At 37.8% G+C, this 22,448-nt stretch overlaps 1 protein-coding gene across 9 annotated transcripts in view; it reads left to right on the top strand.

The window, feature by feature from the left end:
- The window catches only part of LOC135704399 (kinesin-like protein Klp10A), a 187,816-nt gene that overhangs the window by 122,572 nt on the left and 42,796 nt on the right, over positions 1-22,448 (top strand). For all 9 annotated transcript variants that reach the window (XM_065225843.1, XM_065225840.1, XM_065225842.1 and 6 more), the window contains one exon: positions 18,316-18,358. In XM_065225843.1, the coding sequence (XP_065081915.1) occupies positions 18,316-18,358 (43 nt within the window). The remainder of the gene's footprint in view (positions 1-18,315; positions 18,359-22,448) is intronic.

Below are 22,448 nucleotides of genomic sequence, written 5' to 3'. Positions count from 1 at the left end.
TTAGTAGTAAGTTTTCTGGCAAATGTTAGGGGTTCGTGAGCATTCCTGACATTGCTGAAAATTATGATAGCATCAGATTGCGGGGTTACTAGTGTAATAGGATGCTTTGTTGATTGTTCATTAACTCTTGATTGCTTGTAATACTTATGAATATTTTAGGTGGACAAAAAGGCGAACTAAGAGGTGGACGCCTGAGCTTTTCCACATTTATATCGCTGTGAAGCAACTGTAAACTTTAGAGGGAATCTATATCTGTAACTGAAACCAGTTCGATTTTGTTTGCCAACCTGGTTAAAATGTCATATTCAACTATCTTAAAGATAAATCGTCCAGCTCAAACCTTTGTAGGGGTAAGAGGTGGGACCATCATCATCATAATTTCGTAAGTACCCCGAAAAGTACTTAATCATTTCATAAAAGTTTGAAATCACTTCTACACGTACTGAATCACTCCTCAAGTACTGAATCATGTCAGAAAGTGCTGAATGATTTCAGAAAAAAATGGAATCATTTCAGAAAAAAATCGGAAACACTTCGAAAAGTACTTAATCGCTTCATACAAGTTTGGAATCACTTTAAAAAGTACTGAATCACTTCAGAAAAGTTTGGAATTACTTTGGAAAGCGCTGAATTGCTTTAGAAATTTTGAAATCACTTTGGAAAGCATTGAATCATTCCAAAAAAGTGTGTTATCGTGCAAGTACTAAATCATTTCGGAAAGAACTGAATTATTTAAAAAAAAAAGTTTTGAATCACTTCAGATAGTACTGGGTAGTTTCAGAATAGTTCTGAATTACTTCGGAAAGTACTGAATCACTTCAGTAAAGTTCGAAACTGCTCCGGAAAGTACCGATTCAATTAATAAAATATTGAAATCACTTTCGCAAGCACTAATACAATACTTCAGAAAAGTTTTAATCATTTCAGAAAGTTTGGAATCAATTATACATGCACACTAGCACCACGTAGTGACAGAAATCCGAACCAATGTCCACCTTCCAAACGCCTTTGCTTGTCTGAACTACTTTGGTGAAGAGTAGAACTGTCTCCCTTTCAGACGCCCTTGGCCTTCTGAACAACTTAGCAACTTCATTTTAAACTATCTTGAGCAGTTGGTGGTGATCATTGAAATACATATCTTGAAGATTATTTCCACATTTGGGAAAACCAATTTTCCAAATATAAAACTTGCAATACTACTTGGGTTCATTTCATATGCTAATAATCAGTGTGGTTAACTCATCTTCTTTTGGTTTACAGTTTTGGCTTACAGTTTTGGCTTACAAACAAATGAGATGACTTTCTAGTCATAGTGCATTGGAAAAAAACGCACACTTAGTTCAAAAATTCACCGATCGTAAATATTACAGAAAACAGTTCTATGCAGATCACAATCTTCACCAACGTAAGAGGTTCGTGATTCAAGATCTGCATGCCAGAAACGAATTTTTCCATTTTAAGCCAACAACAAAGTATCGAAATCATAGACTCACTTATATAAGTAAAGAAATATGTGAAAATGCCTTTAATGCGGTATATTTTTTTTTATATGTAGGCCTACAACTTGTGGATCAAAGGTCTTTGATGCCTTGGGCAGAATTTCTCAATACTACATGTATATGTACCAAAAAATGTTCAAACTTACTCCTACGTTGTGTCTCAACATTGCGAATTGTGGCCACAGCACGGCCCCAGTGTGCGCACAGGGAGGAAAGTGCATACGATGCCCTTTAGAATAGCAGAGATGCCAGTACTTCGAATGCCTCTTTTATTTCACCACAGAAATTTTTAGTTTAATTTAGTTTAGGTTTATTCACTTCGAGCTACTGATAATGATCAGGGAGAAGTGTCTGTTCAACTTCTTCTTCTTCTTCTTCTTCGCATTTCAAGCTTATTGCATATCGCATATTAGCTTATTGCGTGTTCTCAACTTAGTGTTCTAGATGCACTTCCACAGTTATTAATTGAGAGCTTTCGATGCCTGTACCATTTCTGCATTAGTATAATTGTGTGGCAAGTACAATCATACTCTATGCCCAGGGAAGTCGAGAAATGTTCCAACCCGAAAAATTCCTAGACCGGACCGGGAATCGAACCCAGCCACCTCCAACATGGTCTTGCTTTGTAGCTGCGCCTTTACCGACTGAGCTAAGGGAGGCTGTTCAACTGCTCATGTCGAAATCCAGAGTATCACCTCTCAAGCGTCTTACCATCTTTCGCCTGGAGTTGTGCGCCTCGGTTCCTAGAACGCTCTATTAAAAATATAAATCGAGTTCGTTCTAGGCGGTGGGAACAAGAACTAAATAGAAACTATAAAAAGTTGGTGAATTGTAAACCGAGCAGCTTTGTCTAATACCGTAGAGGTGTAGAAAATATACCTACGACTCTAGACTATTCGGCCACGCTACCGGCCTAACTGTCCTAATGTTTTTTTTTTTCTGCAATCTGATATTATAGGGGAAATGGCTCTAATGTTGGCCTATGATCTAAGATTAGGCCCATCGCTAAACATCTGCTACTTATCAATTTTATCTAGATGAACGCGTCATTGGGACGGTACTAATGGATATTTTTGGTCGCTATTGAAAATTTAGTCGATTGCTGAATTTATGGATGGGCCCAAATTAGGGACATTTAGGCTGACATTACATCCATTTCCCCTATGTCAAAGATTATATTTTTATTTATAATTTTTCAAAGCAAGTAAATATCGTACACTGAACAGATACTAAACTAACGAACGATTAATTTGTTGAAACATATAATTGAGAAGGATATGATTGATGTCTCTGAGTCGGGGGCCTCTCCCAATTGAGGGCTCTGGCTTTAGCCCACCATCGCCCTACCGTTAATACGGTACTGCGGTATGCTGAAAGTGTGCTTATAATTTCTAGCGCGCCTCATGACTCATACATTAAATTGAAATTACCTAATGGCTTTTAAACATCAACATATTTAACCCATTTCCACATTCAACCCACTCCAAAACTCTTTATGAAGAAGAGATTTGACTTATTATAAGATAATTGAAATGTTTATATTATTTTGATCAATTTGGATGCAGAGGGAGGGTGTCCATCCAACCGGGAAATCCGGGATAAACTGGAAATCCGGACTTGCAAGGAAAAATGCTGGAAAACCCAAATCGTACCGGGAAAAATCATAAATAATCATCCCAAGTAACAATTTTGGGTTTATCATAGTCTTGTAGGCCATAAGTTGGTCTTGAAGATTCATTAAAACCTTTATAAAACTTGCAATTTTACTTGGAATCAATCAATTTTATATCGCATACACCATTATATTCTCTTGTTTACACATCTGTTTACAACTTTCAGAGACGAACCAGCTTCAGGCTGAAAGTCTCTATAATAAAGCAAAAAAAAAACTTTCACATAATGTCTTTCATTGTGGTAAAGTATCCAAAAATCCTCAAAATTATTGCACATATTGCTCTCACTCACAATCTGTTCGCGCACGGGGCAAATGGTGATTTTGCTGTTATTCCTACACCGATAGCTTACCTAGTATTTTTTTTAGAATTTCTTTTGGTATGTCCAGGCATTTTTGAAAACCCAGTAAGTATGGGGCCAACCTTTCTATCATTAAGTCGAATCTTCGTATACCTTGTTGAGTCTGCAGAACTTCAAGATCATATATTCGGGATGGTTTGGATAATCCAACAATCTTAATTTTTAAACATAATTAATAATTTTAAATGATTTACAAAATTATCAAAAATTCGGAGTGGACAAGGAACAAGATTTTGATTAAACTATAAAATATCGCCAGGAAAATTTCGAGAATGATAAATAGTTTGGTAACACATCTTTGTATTCTACAAAATGGTATTTGACTTATAGAAATTCAAGACCTAAACTCCAGGAAGATTTGAAGAACTTTTAATGCTGGGCTTCTCATTCTCTGGTCTCTTGTTTTGATTCCATGAGATTTTTGAGATCTAGATCATCAACATATTAATGCAAATCTCATCTCATATTTTTTCTACAAAATAGACGTATTGTAAAGCAATTCTGTTCATATGATTATCTCTAAACGATTATTTTTGAACGCCTATTTTGTTTAAGGTGGAGGTGATGTTGGGGTTTGGTTTATTATTAAATAACCGGGGAAAACCGGGAATTGAAAAATTATGGAGAAGGCATAAGCGTCCATGCCTCTTACGCTGAAGGTCGCGAGTTCAAACCACCACAAGTGACGATAAGCATAAAATCAATTCATTTTTATTTTTTGTTCAATTATGTACAATTTTCCCAACAAACAAAATTTTAAATTCAGACCAATTTTCCACATTTTTTTAAGCTTAAATGTTATCGCACTCAGCCTAATTGTGTTCGATCTAGTAGCATTATCGATCTAATTTAATTGCATCCTTAACATTAACCTCACGCCCTTATTGCAGATTTCACAAGTTTTGTTAAATGACTTTGTCAAACTTCAACAACTCCCTCAGTTGTACAGTTGCTCAGCATTAATGTCCATGTTTTGATCGTAACATGAACACTTGAGTTCGTTTCCCCTGTTTTCCTTCAGTCGGAAACTTCAGTATAAACTGATCTATCACATAAGCTCATCATCATAAAAACCCTTCCTCTTCTATTAGCTTCATTTGCATTGTCGGTAATTATGCGCTTTAATGCTAGTTACCATGATCAAACCTGGCAAAGGGGCATCACCGATTTTACATCCCCTACAATTGCTGGACCGCGCAATTTCGGCCTTATTTTTTTTGTTTTTACTTTCCAGCAACTAGCTTTCCACGTTTGGCTAGCTATTCAAATGTGTTTCACCACATGGTGATGATGATGATGCTGGTGATGATCATGATGGGCACAAACTTTCCACCTATAGTAGGCTTTTTTCATTTGTTAATGATGATATAAGGCGCACTTTGATTGAAAGGGAGCCCCCGTTGATCCCCCGCGCCTAATCGAATCGCGGGAGAGAAGTTTCACTGATGCTCTACGCTGCATTAGGAGCAAATGAATGAGTACCTAACTACCTAAATGCAATTTGCTGCTCAGATGCCGCCGGCTAGGCTAAACTCCGCTCCGGATTAAACCGCTGTGCGCATCTTTTTATGTGTTTGAAAAAGGGAAATCTACCTCCATTTGCGGTGCTTGGCGGTGGTAAGAGGAGAAAAGGCCGTTCATTACGGTCACCTCAACCTTGGGGGAAATAATGCACCGCGTACCACCCAGCAGCATTGGGTATCCGAGATGTTCAATGAATTAAATCTGCAAATAACGAAAGCGAAAAGAGAAGCAGGCCTTGAACGAACTTCAACTGACCGGTTGCATTGTGGGTACCAATCGTTATATTTTCCGCAATGGATTGAAGCGTATTGAAAATTTTGCAATGAATGAATCGTTTTTCATTTACAGATCTTGCGATATATGAAAATCAACATTATAAAATCTAGTGAAGTGATGTACCGAATAGTGCTATTCGGCCAGGGGCAAGGCAATATTCGGCTTAACTATTTGGCTGAATATTCGCTGCATCGCTACTAAAATTCAAAATGCTTCAATTACAAAATTGTTGTACTTTAAATTTATCATATTTAAGCTAATTGATTGAACATTAGTATGACGCCTCATATAGCCTACTATTCAGTTAAGGCTCGATATACAACGTCGGAGACGACAGGGTCGATTCTCGGACTGGTTTAGAAAATCTTTCGACATTTTTTCGACTTACCTGGACATAGAGTGTCATTGTGCTTACCGAAAAATACAAAAACTCGTTAGAGACCGCCAGAGCCAGGAAGAAGAAACACATTTGATGAGACCCCCTCAACCTAATCCGCAAAGAAGCGTCATGCTGGTTCGATTTCCAGTTCGGTCAAAGAATTGTTAGATTTTGAAAATTATTTATTTTCCAGTGCAAAGAGTAATACCAAATGCTCTATAAGGCAGGTGCTGCGTTCCAGTTGAGGCGCATCGACCAGAATAGAAAAGGCATACTAAACGCTTGCTGTCCTGCAAAACTGGAGAGCTTCAAAGTTTAAACGTTTCACGTTTCTCTACAGTTTGCCTGCCTTACTCCACCATAGGGCCTTATTTGTGATCTGCATCTAGCTACCCATTTTTGCTCAGCGCAGAGACTGCCTTGCTCCACGATGCGGTTTATTGATAACCAAACGAAGCACGCGGAAGGAGCAAGTGGAAGAGAAGGAAAGCTTTTCCATTTAACATGTTTATGAATTGAGGTGTGCTCGAAAGGGACGGAGTGCGGGGTTTAAATTGGCTATAAACGATGTTATTCGTGATATTTTCCTGCTACACTCTTTAACGGCTGGCCTTTCCACGGATTTTCCACCGTTTTTTTTTCGCCCGATCCGTTTTGTAAAGCTGAATTGAAACTGAAGGTGAAGTTGAGAGAAACGGGAAAGCTGACCGACAGTGTCAAGGTGAGCGTAAAAAATCGATTGCACATGCAATTTTCAGCAGGCGCTTTCAAACTCCACGAAGCTTGTACTATCATCCACTAAATGGTATTACTTATGATGAAACCCACTTTGAGCAAATTGTTATTGTCATGGAATACCCTTCCTGATTGTCTGCGGAAGAAATGGAAATTAATCACCGATAATTGCTGGATTACGAATTTCTCGTGGTGTACGAACCATTTTGGAGAAGCGCCACGGTTTCGGAGCCGGTTCAATTGACTTAATCACTTTAAAGTGGTAAATTTGCTCATCATCCAGCAGCTCTCTTCTGTTTTGCGCTGTGAGAACCGCATTATGGAAGCTAAACTGTACCGTTGATGGTGTTGTAGAGCACAAAACAAAACAAGAGCCCGTCCGAGAAGATGAGTGGGAAAAATCAATATGGAGGTGGTGGAATTAAGTTTACTGCTTTTGGGAAAGTGATGTCATTTCGTTCGTCGTTTTGTGTCAAACCGAGTTCATCCGTGTGTAATATGTGTTGACTAAGCCGGGCATGAGTGGCGTGTGGAGAGTGACAAGTTGATAAAAGGCATTAATAGGGTAGATGTACCAGTTATGGCTATATGGTACTACTATGGTGTGTTCCAATTTTGGCATAGGTGCATTCATAGACACAGGCCATAACAGGAATACACCATAATAGGAACGTATGGCCAAAACTGGTACACCTACCCTAGTACAGTGTCTGTTTGTATGTTAAGGACGTGTTTTATTTATTAGAGTGACTTTCAGCCGGAGGCTGGTTCGTCACTATATGACGTATTTAAATATTGTTTTACTAATCACATTTAAATAATAGTAATAATAATAACAAAAAAACTATGTATCGTAAAGTTACTACAATCCAACTTGCGTGATCCATTTGCGTCATTAAAAGTTTTTAATAGTAGATCGTTTTCTCTGCTCTATGCTGGAATTACAGCTTAATCCATAATTAATTAATGGAAAAATAAAAATGGATTTACACGGGATGGATAGTTAATCAGCAAGACTTAACTGAGAGGCTCCAATTTTAAAAAAATGCATTCTTTGGAAACTTTTTCTTGAATAAGAGTAACCCAAATAAAATAGATTTTCACGGTTCCTCTGTGTTAAAGATTAAATCTGATTCACTTTTTACGACGAAGCAAACACTTTTTACCGTATTTGTCTTAAAATTGAACATACGAGTCACAACATACTGCTATTTTAGAGTTGCCGATAATAGAACCAGCTATTTAACATACATATAAAATGGAAAAGCTGCCGAATAGAAATAGGTTACTGACAATAATCACATCCACCTTGAGAGCATTACAAAAATGTCCTACCGCTGTTTTTTTGACAATTACATGATAGGAATGGCTAGTGCTGGCAGCAAGAAAATGTAATTGGGTCAGTTTTTGGACCTATCTTAAATTATTTAATCAAATTTATTTTGAAGCAAAGTTAGAACATAGATTTTGCCATATATCCACTTAAATAAAACCATGAAAATATATTTCAAATTCACGTTGGGCCCTACGAAGATGATATGGAACTACCACTCACTGTAGCAAGATAACTGTCGGTAGACTGTGGACTATCTTTGCTATTCGACTTGATCAAGTTTAATGACCTCTAATTGTACTCAACCTGTCATTGTATGATGGGCCACAAACGGTTTGGCAACATCGCCCTCGTGCACGCACGGGATAAATGAAAATCTCCTTCCAACAACAGGATGTCCCAATGAATAGGGAGAAGAGCCGGCCCTCTATCCACGAAATGTTAAAGACAGGGAGTTGGCATTTCCACCCTCCCCATCCATTTTGCTTCAATTGCGTGCCCTGGTGAACCTTCCCCGTACCCCGCATATAATGTTTCATATAATGATGGAATAAAAGTTAAGAGAAAAACATAGGAAAGATATCTTTTGAAAATCGCGTTAGGCCCTAGGGCCAAAAACTGGATCACTAGTGCCATAACTTACCCTCCGTGTGCTACGCAGATAATAATTTGAAGTGGATCTGATTTTTGAATTTTGGATTTGAACTTTGGAATTTTATCCGGAATTCCGTTAAAAGCATTCCTTTGGAATCTATCCCAGAATTGTCTTGGAAGTTTTATCAGAATTATCTAGGAATGCTGGATTTTCTTGGAAATTACCTTGAATTTAAACATAGGATTGGTAGTAGGTCATTTTTAGTGGCTAGGTCACAATTTGCAAGTCAGTCACAAAAAAGTCACTTTTTTTTACCAAAAAGTCTCTAAAGTCACTATTTCTTCAAATTTACTCACTAAAGTCACTTTTTTTACGACCAATGTTGTGAGCAGTGATGTCAAAAAATCGTTTCTAGCGCTCAATGAATACGCACACACCTACTATAAGATTTATGGGTATAGTCATAAGCTAGCGATGCAATCTGACTCTTAACACTAATACGCAGAGAGCATTTCGAACAGTGAGTTACCAAGATCTCAAGAGAGCAAGAGCAAGACGATAACAACATCATTGATGTTTGCACTAACGATACATTACTTATACTACGCAAGGCTTCTTGTGAGTGTACACTACAAACTATAAATCTCAATGCGTACAGCTGAGTACAAAAATTTGTTCGGATTATGTACAACTGATGAACAACCGTGATTAGATCATAATCATTGCCATAATGATCATGATTTTTTTTTTGCTTTTTTCAGTCTGTGAATTAGGAAAGACGCGTGTATTTGTGTTGACGGAATTAGTCCTTTCGGTGGAGTGAAAAATGCACCCCGACTCACAGAGAGACACTCACTCTCGTCTCGCAAAATAAGCACATGTTGCGATTTGTGGATGAGCGAAAAGGGTAACTCACTTCTCTGAGCTTGACTCAATCTAACAATGTATTTGTTATCTGTGAGTTGCCAATGCAATAACGTGAATATACGTGGAAAAAAATAGGTGGAAGAGGACTAATCGTTGGTCGTAGTTTGTACAGATCACGATCTGTACAGTTTACGACAAACTGGAAATCGGATCATGCTTGCTTGATTTCCATCACTGGTTGAGAGGAAAGAATCTGCCTTTAAAAAATCAAATAAAATCTCTGGTTGATTTAGTAACAAATTTGTTATAGAAAGATTCATTACTAATCAGCGTATAAAATCTGACAAGAACAGTTGCGAACAGACCTGGATGATGATTGTCCAATTAATGTAAACACAATCACTAATATTTTGATTTTTAAAATTTCATTTTTTGACGTAGGACTACGTCTGTGATTTCTATATGGGGGTACACTTTGTGAAAACCAAAAATGGAACATGTAACAAAATTTTGAAAGATTTTGAATGTTAACAACTCTGCTCTCCCTGGACCGATTTCAAGAATTTTATCACCAATCGATCAGAAATATTTCTACGCATCTGTTGAATTTAAGACTCACCATTGATAATTGCACGAATATACAACTGTTGCTTTGATAATTAAGATTTCAAAGTTGAATTTCATCCGGTCTCACCAAACGGTGTTTATTCAATCACCGCGTGGTGAGGGATGGTGTTCTCCAGTACACAACGAAAGGCTGACTGCTAGCAGCGAGCTACAGCCCACATGAGCATCCATAGAAGGAGGATGAAGCCGCACCGCTATTGATCGGGATCAGTAGCTCTTCGTGAGTTGCTGTGGGCCATCTATGTCAAGCGCGTCATACTAAAGAGTACAAACAGAGAGAACCCTGCTCAAATTCCTATTCCTACACATAACATAAGCTCCTGCTGCAGTTAACAAATAAGATTTATTATATAAGACCACGTAGTCCTACGTCACCATTGCGTACAACGCCATAGGGCTTTCTTTTTATTCCAGCGATCTTGAAATTTTCCAAGACCTATCACAAATATTCTGAGGTTTCGAATAAATATCCAGGATTTTTTAATTCGTGATCTTGAAAGTTTTCCAGGCTTATGATGTCGAAAAATGGTCTAGACAAATTTCCAAGCACTTGACATTTTTTCAAAGGCCATAAATTCGAAAAATATTTGAAACCCATTAGCTTTAGGATTAGTCAAAACATCGAGAACATATTCAGCGCAAAATCTTGAGTTCCTTTTTGAAAAAAAAACAATGAAATGCCCAAGATCATAAAATTGTTTTCAAAGTTTCAGAAGCACTTACATTTTCAAGAACTGTTGATATTCCATACCTGGAGCAACAATAGAAAAGGGCCTATCAACAATTGTAAACAAAAGGTTTGTAAGCTCATTCCTCGCCAACCGTAGGTCGCCCAAAAAAAAAGGTCAAAAATCTTTAAAATGTATACTTCAATATTTGATTTTTTTTTTCAAGATCGAGAAAGATGTTGTGTCCTAGATGCATGCAAAATGCTCTACCGTAGAACTCCGTTTGCGTGAATAGCTAAAATTGCTTAAAACGGCGCTCATTTATAATGTGTTAACTGGTACGCTTACGCAGATGTCCAATGATGATATGCACCTGTGTTGGGGCCACTGCTGAGATTTGTAATTGTCATTGACAGACTTTCGCGCGATATTGAAAAAATAGTCACTTGATCTTCAAAAAAAAAAAAAAAAATCGTCAAAATCTCATTAATTTTTTTGTCAATGACAAAGATTCACCTGGAAACAACCAATGTTGTTGATTGATGAGCGAAGCCGCGATTTTAAACTGACAACAATCTCCACGGAAGAGAACTACAAACCAAAACTGTCTCTGTTCATCAGTCACCTACCGCTTCAAGAGAAGAGCGAAAGAGTGCCGTTTACGTGTATCCCTTTATCCGTTCATTCTATGAAAAGAACAAATCCAAGCTGGTACCGAGGAAATTCGGGCACTGAGTGAGTGCCGCTCGAGTTTCAGGCGACTTAAATCACTGAGTGACTGAGTCAATGGTTGAGCAAGATTTTACTGGTTATTTTGTACGGATACGGAGACACGACAAAGAGAGGAAAAGAGAGTTTTTTCCTCTCTGCATGCCGTTGTTGTTATTCTTACTGATGCAGATTTGTTGTCTTCACCTCGATCTTCACCCACTGAGCAATGCTCACCTAATTGTTGCTTCGGGGGAGGCGAAATAGTTTGCAGCAAATGGACGGCTTAGCATCTTGAGGGCAGTGAGGGAAGGATGTGTCCACTTTCTGTTTTAATCCAAAAAATAGTGTCACATAAAATTAAATGTACTAAATTTAGTTTTTTAATTTGTACTGAGGCACCGCTATAATTGATTAATGCGATCATCAAGATCAAACAATAGTTGCATATTTTATTTAACTGGTTTAAAACCCACTTCCTGAAATTCAACCTTACATAGAGCAAGAATGCCACTCGTACATTTATAAACAAGTTTTTTTTTTCCAGAATGTCGAACAACCGGCATAATTTTGAAATTTCAATCTCCGAAAGTTTTTTTTAAAAATAGTTGTCATTTCGGTGGCACTCTTGTCCCATCTCACTCTATATTCCTCACTCCTTGTGTAATAATAAGTAACGAAAAATCACCCTCTCCCCCATACGTTACGTGATTTGTAATTCAAATAGCAAAAGATTCTTTTATATTTCTTTTTTAGTTTTAAAAATGATTGTTCTCGGTACTTACCCAAATTAATAATTTCAACAATCTCATTCTCATCCATGCACTGTGCGTTTATGGCAAAAATGTGGTGACCTCGACGTGGCGCTGAATCTATCTTCAGGTTCAACAGTCGCCCCTTTTCACGCTTACTAATAAGTTGTTTAATTTCACTTGTCCCTTTCTCAAGCTATGGCTTGCTACAGGCTGCAACGTTCCCAAAATAACGTTCACTTTCGCAAAACCCCAAACTTTTGGCCACCAAAGCGTGGTGTGACACCATGTGCCGCTTGAAGTTCCACGCTATGAATTTGGTTTGCTCATATGTGCACTTGGCGTCGGGATCAGCATTGCACCGAAAATTGATCCTCCCTCCGCCGGTACTTCCTTCACGACTATCAACACTGGCTCCTTTAGCGACTTACGCTTTGCCATCATCACACACGCACGAATACAGCCGAAGATAAAAAAAACCCAGCCATACACAACTGCTTCACCGAACAGACTCACTCTGCCTCAATTTGTCTCAATCAGTACACTCTGACTCAGACCTCGAGTTAGATTCATTGTGCATTAGAACGACTAAGCTCAATGACTGAGAGAGAGTTTTTAAAACCAAGATTCTGTATTCACAGATAACAGATTTTTAGAATTTAAACAAATTACACAGATTTTTAAAATATGATCAAACATCTAAAAAATAAAACTTGAGATGTTTAAAAACAAAACATTATTTAAACTTATTTTACCATCACCAACTTATATATCTAAGCATGTTTTTTGCGGCATTAAAAAGGAGAATGAGAACTGTCAGAGGTATTCTTTTTTGCCAAACCATAAGTAATTTACGATATGTACATATATTTTTATTTACTTTTTGGCTCAAACACTTTTCAAAGGAATTTTTTAAATTTTTTTTTTTTTTTTGTATATTAATTTATTTGATAAGGCTCAACCGAATTAACTTAACAGAGCCGAGGATTCATGGTCACTATACAATACATCTTAAAGCTATAGTCAAAAGGTACAACACAATAAACACTTTATCTTCCGCTATCCAAAAAGCCTCCTCCATCAGAACTGGAGCCGCTTCCAGTAGTTTCATTGTATGGCAAATTGTTGTACGCCAGCGAGGGTCAGAGCGCGTCCATTGCAGCAATGGACGCAAAACGTGGTCAGCACTCACACACTCATCACGAAACGGTTGCTTTCCAAAGTCGACGACGCATCGACCGAAAGAACTGCTGATGAAGAACAATGAGGAGGACCACACAATGGTTGCTGCCGAGTAAACAGACGATCGCGTAGCACACATCGAGAGTGGCCTGCTTTTGTCGACAGCCGAGTGAACACTGAATTTTTTAAATATCAACACAGATATCATCACAGATTTTCTGGATAAAATCTAAGATGAAAGGATTTTTTTGGGCAAAAACACAGATTTACTTTTGGCAACCCTGCCGCTGAGTTGAGTCGGAATACTTTTGTTATTGCCTCTGTCCTATTCGTAGTGAGAGCCTGGTAGGAAAATGAACATTGTGAGTTGCATCTCTCAAATACTGAAAACTGAAATGGCGAAAATTTGCAACATTGGAAACAACAAGTGTAACTTCGTGCATTCTGAGTCACATTATTGCTATTCAAGCAGTTCAGGACGTAGATGCTTGTTCACTTTAATGGCTCCATGTAGGGTAATTGATTCTGGTTGGACCTATCCAAAAACTGATGATGGTTGGACCTATTTTTTCAATCGCTAGTTTAGTTAATCTTCGTTAATTTTTTTTTTAAAGATCACTTTACTATCATAAAAAAACTATTTTTCTTCAATTTGCATGGGTGTTTTATTGAAAAAAACTTCAAAACAATTGAGTTTCAATGTGTTTTCAAAACAGTTCACTTTCCACGCATTAGCTCGTCATTATGCCTTACTTTCAAAGACACAAAAAAGGAATACTTTTAACATTTATTTTTATTTTCATGCACTAAAATACTGCTTTAAGGTGTAAACAACACGTTAGTACGCCATTTATCCATTGGTTTCACTAAAATGTTTGAATAATTGACGAAATTCGAATAGATAAATATGATCATGGTTGGACCTACGCATGATGATGGTTGGACCTATGTGTTTCCTAAGACGGCCGCTAGGTGCGCTTCGGTTTGTCTACATCCTTCATGCGCAGCTGATTTGAAATTCGATTTCGTTTTGGCCGAGTGATCAGTTTCTTCGATTGAAAAAATGGCTAAAGAAAAGAGTTATACGGTCGAAAATCTTCAAGAGGCTGTTCTTTTAGTGAGAAATAAATCACAATCAGGCACAGAAAAGGTACAATATTCCGAAAACGACACTTCACGCAAAAATTAAGGGAAGCGCCACGGCAAGAAATATGGAAGGGAAATAGTGTTGAGTGTTGATTTGGAGAACCAGCTAGCGGATTGGGTTTGTATGTGCGCTGCTTCTGGCAGTCCCAAGACGACCAAAAAAATCTTGGAAGCTGCTAAAGATCTTGCGTCACTAGTTGGGCGTAAATTTAAAGGAGGAATTCCATCGTCAGGTTGGCTGAAAGGGTAACCACCGATTTCCGAACTACCACGAAAGCGCCGAAAGAATCTGTTAATATGAATTTACATTAAGCACTTCTCATACACCTTCTGTGTGAGAATTAACTTGAAATAAAATGTTAACAAACTAAAAATTTCTAACTGAAACTTATTTCCGAAAAAAAAACTCCTAGGAGAAAAAGAACCATAAAACCGGAATTAAGTTCTGATATTCGGTCATTTTAAGCCCCTTAATTCCTCGGGGGCGCCCAGAACATGCCCGGAAATGGCCAATGTGGTCCAAGGCACTCAATTTTGTTATTGATCTTGTTATCGAATTTGGAAGTAATGTGAAGTGTCGCATGATAGGTTTTATTCCTTCCATGTCAAAATTTGGTCCATGTTCCATATACCCTGGAACTTGTTCCGGCCATATCTCCGGAACCAGTTGACCGATTCCAAAAATATTCGATAGCTTTCAATGGGACCACAATACCTATAGTTTGACGTTAAAAAATTTCCAAATCTGGTCAATGATTTCCGAGAAAATGAGCCATGATGAATAGCTAATGCGTGGAAAGTGAACTTTTTTAAAAACGAAGTTAAACTCAAATTTCTTGATATTTTTATAAATAGCAAATTCATAAAAACTGTATAAAAAGGGTTTTTCATGATACCAATAAGCTTTAAACACAGTTTTTGAACAAATATCGGCTAAACTAGCATTTGCAAAAATAGGTCCAACCATCATCATTTTTTAGGTCCAACCAAGATCAGTATAGGTCCAACCAACATCATAATTCTTTGCTGAATAAAAACGTTCTATAAAATCATTTGTTCATAATATTTAACTTTTTATGTTATTATTAGAAACAACAAAGGTAGATCTTTCCCCTAATCACGCATTTTTTATAATCATATGTTGAATTCATAAAAAATACGACATGAATGTTGACGTCGTGTGAAACCGTCCTAAATAGGTCCAACCATCATCAGTTACCCTAATTGTTTTGGTCAAGTGATTTTATTTCGTTACCAATTTAGTTAATAAAAAAAATCTAAAGATGTTTGTCACTGACAGCATTTTCACTGACAATTGACATGATGTGCCTTGACGATGACTATTAGCTCAAATGAGTGACCAAAGCAGAACTGTGTACATTTTACAGCACTGGTTGGGGCACCAGTTAAACTAATTCTAAATGAGAGCCGTTTAATTGTAATTTTAGCATTTCAAACTAACGGGGTTCTACGGTATGTCCATGATTTTTTTCATCTTGGAAAATATTCCACGTTCCAGAACGATTTTTTTTTTCTTAGAATGCAAACTAGAAAAGTTGTCTAGTTCCTATAGTTATGTTTTTTTTTAATATAGGGGAATTTACGTATTCTCGTCAATCTAAGCAGCGTCTGCACTTCTACTAGCATTTTCTCAGCGTCACGCACATATATGATGTGTCTGTTTGTTTACATTCATCTGCTGCTTGCTTCTCTATCCATTCCAATCGACAGAATTTTTCAAAACGTTTTGAAAGCGTTTTTACAACGCTCCAAACTTCTCAGGTGAGTGTGACTATTGTCGGCAGTCTCTTTTTCTTCGGCAACCTTCCCATTAGAACTGCGTGTTAACCAGCTGTTCTATTATCGGCAACTCGAAATCAACCTCATTTTGTAGTGCGTATGCTTTATTTGAAGAAAAATGTAGCATTACTGGATTGCTCGATCGTTCAAATATAATCAGATTGAAGCTGAAAGGCTAAACAATCGTTTGGACACATTCAGGGAAGTGCGTTGATGGGAAAACATAGTGAAATTATCGTTTAAATTTTGGTTGCCGAAAACAGTCAATGGGTGCCGAAGCCAACATTTACCCTATTTGGGATGTTACAGAACTTTCTATATCCTAGATTGACTATTGACTGTCTTATAATTGTCAAAATTCGTCTAAGTCCGAGGACCGAGACTTTAATCAATTTTCTCTGTGTCTCAATTTTTCACGATCCGCATCTAAAATCAAATTATAAAAAAATCAAAGTAGGGTAAGTGTGCCAGCTATGGCACTAGCGCTCCAGTTATTGGCCTAAATCAAATTTGAAATATATGCTTAGGGTTTTATTTCTGTAGATATATGGCAAAATATATGTCCTAACTTTGTATTGAAATATATTTAGTGAACAATGAAAAATATGTGAAATATAAGATAGAGCCAATTAAAGGACCACTTGGTTCAAAAGTTATAAATTTTTGAAAAAATCTATTTTTTTGGACCACCCTAACATGGAAATAGTCACCCAATGACAAAACAAAAAATACAAGTCTAATATTTTGCGATAAGGAACAAAACTTCCAATTTTTACGAAATTCTGGGAACCACTATATCGTTTTTCTATGGAATGACTGTATAGGGGAAATGGCTCTAATGTTGGCTAATGGATCTAAGATTGGGCCCATCGCTAAAAATCTGTTGTTTATCAATTTTATCTAGATGAACGAGCCATTGGGACGGTACTGAAATTATGTTGGGTCGAAATTAGGAACACTTAGGCTGACATACATACATACATACATACACATACATACATACATACATACATACATACATACATTTCCCCTATATTTAGTGAAGAATGGAAAATATGTGAAACATAAAATAAAGCTAATTAGAGGACCACTAGATTCAAAAGCTATGAATTTTTTTAAGTAGTCATTTTCGAAAAAAAAAATTTTTTTTTTTTGACCGCCCTAACATGGACATGGTGACCTTAATGACAAAACAAAAAAATACGAGTCTAATATAATAAGGAACAAAACTACCAATTTTTACGAAATTCTGAGAGCCACTATATCGTTTTGCTATGGAATGGCTATATAGGGGAAATGGCTCTAATGTTGGCTTATGGATCTAAAATTGGGCCCAATGCTAAAAATCTGCTTTTTATCAATGTTATTTTTTAGGGGCATTTAGGCCGACATTACATCCATTTCCCTATATATGTTGATAATTATACTACTAATAACTAAAAACCAAGTTATGAATAATCAATATTTAGAAAATCAGAAGTTATACAAACATTATTGGTTTGGTGGTTTATTACTGTTTGTATTCTGTATACTGTCTACAATTTCATGGCTGGCATTTTTAATTACGTCTTCATTCCTTTCTTTCTATACACAAAATGAACTAACTTCGTCGCTTTCCTACTACTTAAATCACTTTGATATATTCTATCCATCTTAAATATAGTCGACACGATTTATCTGTACGGATTGTTGGTCCACTGGGTCTTTGTTTCTACTTTAGTTCGTTGGTTTCGCAAATCACACTCTCCAACTTAGTTCTGTTGCGTTCAATTTCCACACCACATGTACATAAATACACTCGTCTGACGATGGCTGGTTGTGGAGGCGCGCACTGCAGCCGCTGCTGTGCAAGCTTGCCAACCTTCCAAAATAACCACTTTACCGCTTCGCCGCGGGACTATGCAACCACCACTAATTACGGTACTTCTTTCCCTTTATTATGTTTCTTCTTTTCAACGCAACCCTACAATGCCCGCGTCACCCGAACAATGCTGCTGCTGCCCTGCTCGGTCTGTGTATGATCATGGTGCGCTATGTTTCGGAAATCATCATAATCATCAACCACCACCGGGCGTCGTCGTCATCGTCCAACGCTGTGCTGCATCAACGGTCACAACCTTCTTCCCACACCACACCTCTTGTGGACAAATAACAACAACAACAACAACATCACCGGTGGTAACCACACAGAATGCTACACAAGGTGCAATCAGCAGGCTCAACGTGGTGAATGGTAAGTGCGATTTTTTTTTTCTCCAGCTCTCTTTTTATTTCGATGGTAAATTGTGTGGGAGGCTTTTTTGGTTGTCTCTTTTCCTCGGAGAGGCGAGCACTTGCATACAAGATTGTTTACAAGGGGAACTTTGCAATTGCATCGTGCGAATAGCGTATGCTATGGCTGACTGTATACATGGGTTGTTTTATGTGCACAGTTGTCCAGGGAGCGAGTTTCGTGTGGCCAAAATATTTGATTTAAAATGTAATTAGATGAATCTAATTTGGAGATTACTCCTTTTTCATGCTGTGTATCAACTTTGCTTACCTTCTACTTATGGTCAAGACCGTCAGTGCTAGGATAAAACAGCCTATTTATTTCAATGGTGGACATTTTGCCACTTATCTATACTGCCTATAATCACACATCAGTCTCATATGGAAAAAGTAGGCATTTAGTAAATGGCAGCCGAAGTTACGAAGTGCAATTCCCATGTAAATAGTTAAAGTTGAAATCAGTTGCAATGAAGCTTGCATGATTTGTTATATCATCAGAAAAAAAAATATGGCTATTAAAAAATCAGAACTGTAACTTGACCTCTTGACGATTGTATTTCAGGATGTGAATAATATGTGATTACTTAGTTTGAATACAAACTAACTTGATTTTGTTTTCACATTTTCCATGATCTTAGCCCGTAGTTTAACACATAGTATGGAAGTAGATGCCAATTCATAGTGGATAGCGTTGTTATCTCAACATTGACGAAAATCCGTATGGGACTGATATGCGATTATAGGCAGTAGAGTTTGCTCACAATTTTGGATTTAATTTGTGATACATGTATTTCTGAAAAGTTGAGTTAAGCAAGGTGCTCCGCGATTTTATGAAAAATAAAAACCATAAGACATTACTTATAATAATTAATTCCACTTTATATGTTTGGCTATATTTTCCTTTCAGCAGTTGAAAAAACTCAATTTTTTAGTGAGAAATTATATAAAAATACTTTTTATCAAAAGTGCTAGATTTTTAATTAATTTAAATCAAAATAGGAGAATTTAATGCATATTTTCTTTCTATCCGGTTTCTTAATATGCGGCTCAAAAATTCAAATCTTACATTCTTTGTCTTTGTTCTTTGACAAATGTCGACAAAAACTGCATTGCCCTTGACCGTTCCCTTCTAATCGTTTTTAGTTCATATATCTTTTATGATAAAATTATTAATTTCCCGTCGAAACATCATTTGTCATGCCACGTGTGTCACGGAAAGTCGAGCGGAAGGCGCACACACTGCACAGAAAAATCCATAATCCGATATCCTAAACCACACAGCTCTAATTGCTGGACCCTAATAACCCTTTACGACCCACTCTAGCTCACGAACCAACCGATAAGTGATCTTCTAATACATATAAAAAAAAGCTTTGTTTTGCGCAACAACCACGATAGAACGAAACAAAAAACTTTTCTCGTATGTCGTTTTCAGTTTATGTGCCGTCTGGTCGTCACCAATGAACACCACATACATCGTTATCGCTGAATTATAGTAATGCCGTCCGAATGTCCTAAGCTACCTCCGAGGTCCAATGTGACAAGAGTGTGTCCTCCACAAATGACCAAGTTCGCGTGGCGAGGACGAAGGCTTTTTTTAACCACCCTCGCATGTATATTAGCTAGACGTTAATGTCCCCCGAAGTACATGCATAACAACAAACATCCATGTGTGGGAAATTTCATTGATTGCAGACACAACCGAGTGCTACAGAGATTGGTTCGATAATCCTGTAGGTATTCCTAGCATGAAGGCTGGACATTGGAATCGATTGGTGAGCGCAATGCATAGGAAGCGTCCAGCTCTTTGTGTCAATAGTTTTTAGCACGCGAAAGGAACATTGTCACAACCAGGATATGACATTTCTTGCGTTGTACCAATTTGCTGCAACTTTTCTGTGTCCACTGATGGTATCGCAACAATGTGGTGGTTCGTTGTTGCTTTAGTGTTTCGTACGATTGTACAGTGGATTTATATTTAGCTTTAATAAATAGCAATGGAAATATTCGATTCATCGTTCGCCGCAGGCATAGAGGTTTGAAAGAACAGGAAAAGAGGTCTTGGTGATGGTTCAACCTTATTTGATTTGAATGATCCATGTCGTCGTCTCGTAAAATCTTCCTCATGTAATTTTGAGCTAAACTTGGTCTAAACAGCAATATTTCGTGCTTGTAAGTTGTACACAATTTTGACGATTTTCACCAGATTTCTCTCTTAAGTGCACGTGATCTACCGTATACTTACGCTAGATTTGGTGTGAATTTACATGAGAATTCTTGTAAAAATTATAAATCAGCAAATATCATGTACAAGTTGTCATTTTGACATCCAACGATTTGGTCTTATTGACGTTGATGGTGAGAACCGTCGTAGAGGGCGTTCGGCTAGGTCGTTGAGCTTACTTTGCATATCAGAGCGCCGTTGTGCTAATAGCGCGTTGAGATGCTCCGTAGTCTTAGCCGCGATTCGGTACACGGTCAATTACACCTATCATGATCTCGTCTATTACGACGAGGAACAGTAGTGGTGATAGTACACATCTGCGACTATCCGGATCGGATGGGCCAAGGTTGCTTTGCGTCTCAGGTTATCACACAGATTTTCTTGATTGCGTCGGTCGAAAGTTTTTCCGTAGTCAATGAATACCAAATACAGGGCTGTTACAACAGGCGCTCATTTCGCGATTTCCGCGGATTTGTAGTTGATTTGAACTTTCAGTTACAAAAATCGCGGAAACATTAAAAGATGTCGCGAAAATCACGAAGGGACTGATGTGCTACCAATACGGAATACGATTTTCAATTTATCGTATTTTGTGATGTACAGAGCAGTGATGCCAGTTAATGTTTGAAATGTTCCAGTTTTTTAGAATCTATTCAGTTTTATCCAGTTTTCCATTATTAGTTGCAAAATATTTTGAAGCTTGAGCTTGCTTGAGCTTGATTGACCGCCCACGGTTGCTACTCTGTTACTGCCAGATCAGCTGTAATTACACAGAGAACCAATAGACGATGCTTGGGACTAGCAATCATCCTCAATGTGTAAAAACTGGTGATCTTAAATTAGGCAATACCAGCGCCGGCCGCGCCCGAACACAGGTCAAGAAAGGAATGGGAAGGATTGTGTTGACATGACACTTGCTTTGATGGAAGCCGAGAACACCTCTGCACTTCCACGAGGAATCACTGGGATGTTGGATAAGAGGGTTGGGTTTGCAGCAGGGTTCGTTTTGGTAAACGATAACCTGAATTGATGTCCTTACGATCGTATAACGAGAAGGAGCTTTGGACTAAACCCACGGTCTTCTGCTCAGTAAGTAAAAACGTTTGCCACTAGGTAGACGAGCACCTTTTTAATCACCGAGTTGCTGTTATTACCATGTAGTCATATTAACAAATAAAACGATTGACGAATCTTGAATGTGGATTGGCTTGAGATTAGACTCATTATGTTCTGCTCAGTAAGCAAAAACGGTTGCTCTAAGGCCACCGAGCCCCTCATATCACATAATACCGTTACCGTGTATCCATTCAAACCCGGAACCAACGACAACAACGAGTTTCCGCAAAATACACGATACACAAGCGATTTTACCATAAATCTCTTTGATATGTAAGGACCTGGGACCGCGTTTTTCTACTCAGTAAGCACTGTAACCGACGATCTTTCAAATCCAAAAACTAAAAACTACGAAAAAGTACTTAGGCCTTCATTAAGTTCCACTTTCACGCGACGTTCAATGACAGGGTCCTATCCAGGATTACATCTGAAAAATCCAAATCTGGCCAACGCCCACCTAAACCTGTTCTAATCCACCTGAAATGACTAACGAATGGAAGATTTTGACTACCCAGCCATGCAATAGTCTCATTCCGTGCCTTATGGCAACTTGATGATTCTATTGCGCTCATCTTTTGGCACCACCCAGGGGAGACTTGGTCCTGTACCCAATTCTTAACTTATCTCCATTCCACTCAGCTACTCGCAATTTCTTGTGATATAGTGGGCGGAATATTATTATATGAGACAATTCAATGCAGACGTATTTCCA

This window comes from Ochlerotatus camptorhynchus, unplaced genomic scaffold (genome assembly GCF_037179485.1).
Source record: "Ochlerotatus camptorhynchus isolate MF236.1 unplaced genomic scaffold, CSIRO-AGI_Acam_v1.1 ptg000239l, whole genome shotgun sequence".
In the NCBI taxonomy this organism is placed as follows: Eukaryota; Metazoa; Arthropoda; class Insecta; order Diptera; family Culicidae; genus Ochlerotatus; species Ochlerotatus camptorhynchus.
The sequence above is the reverse complement of the archived record's forward strand: the minus strand, read 5'-3'. Positions and strand labels throughout refer to the sequence as shown.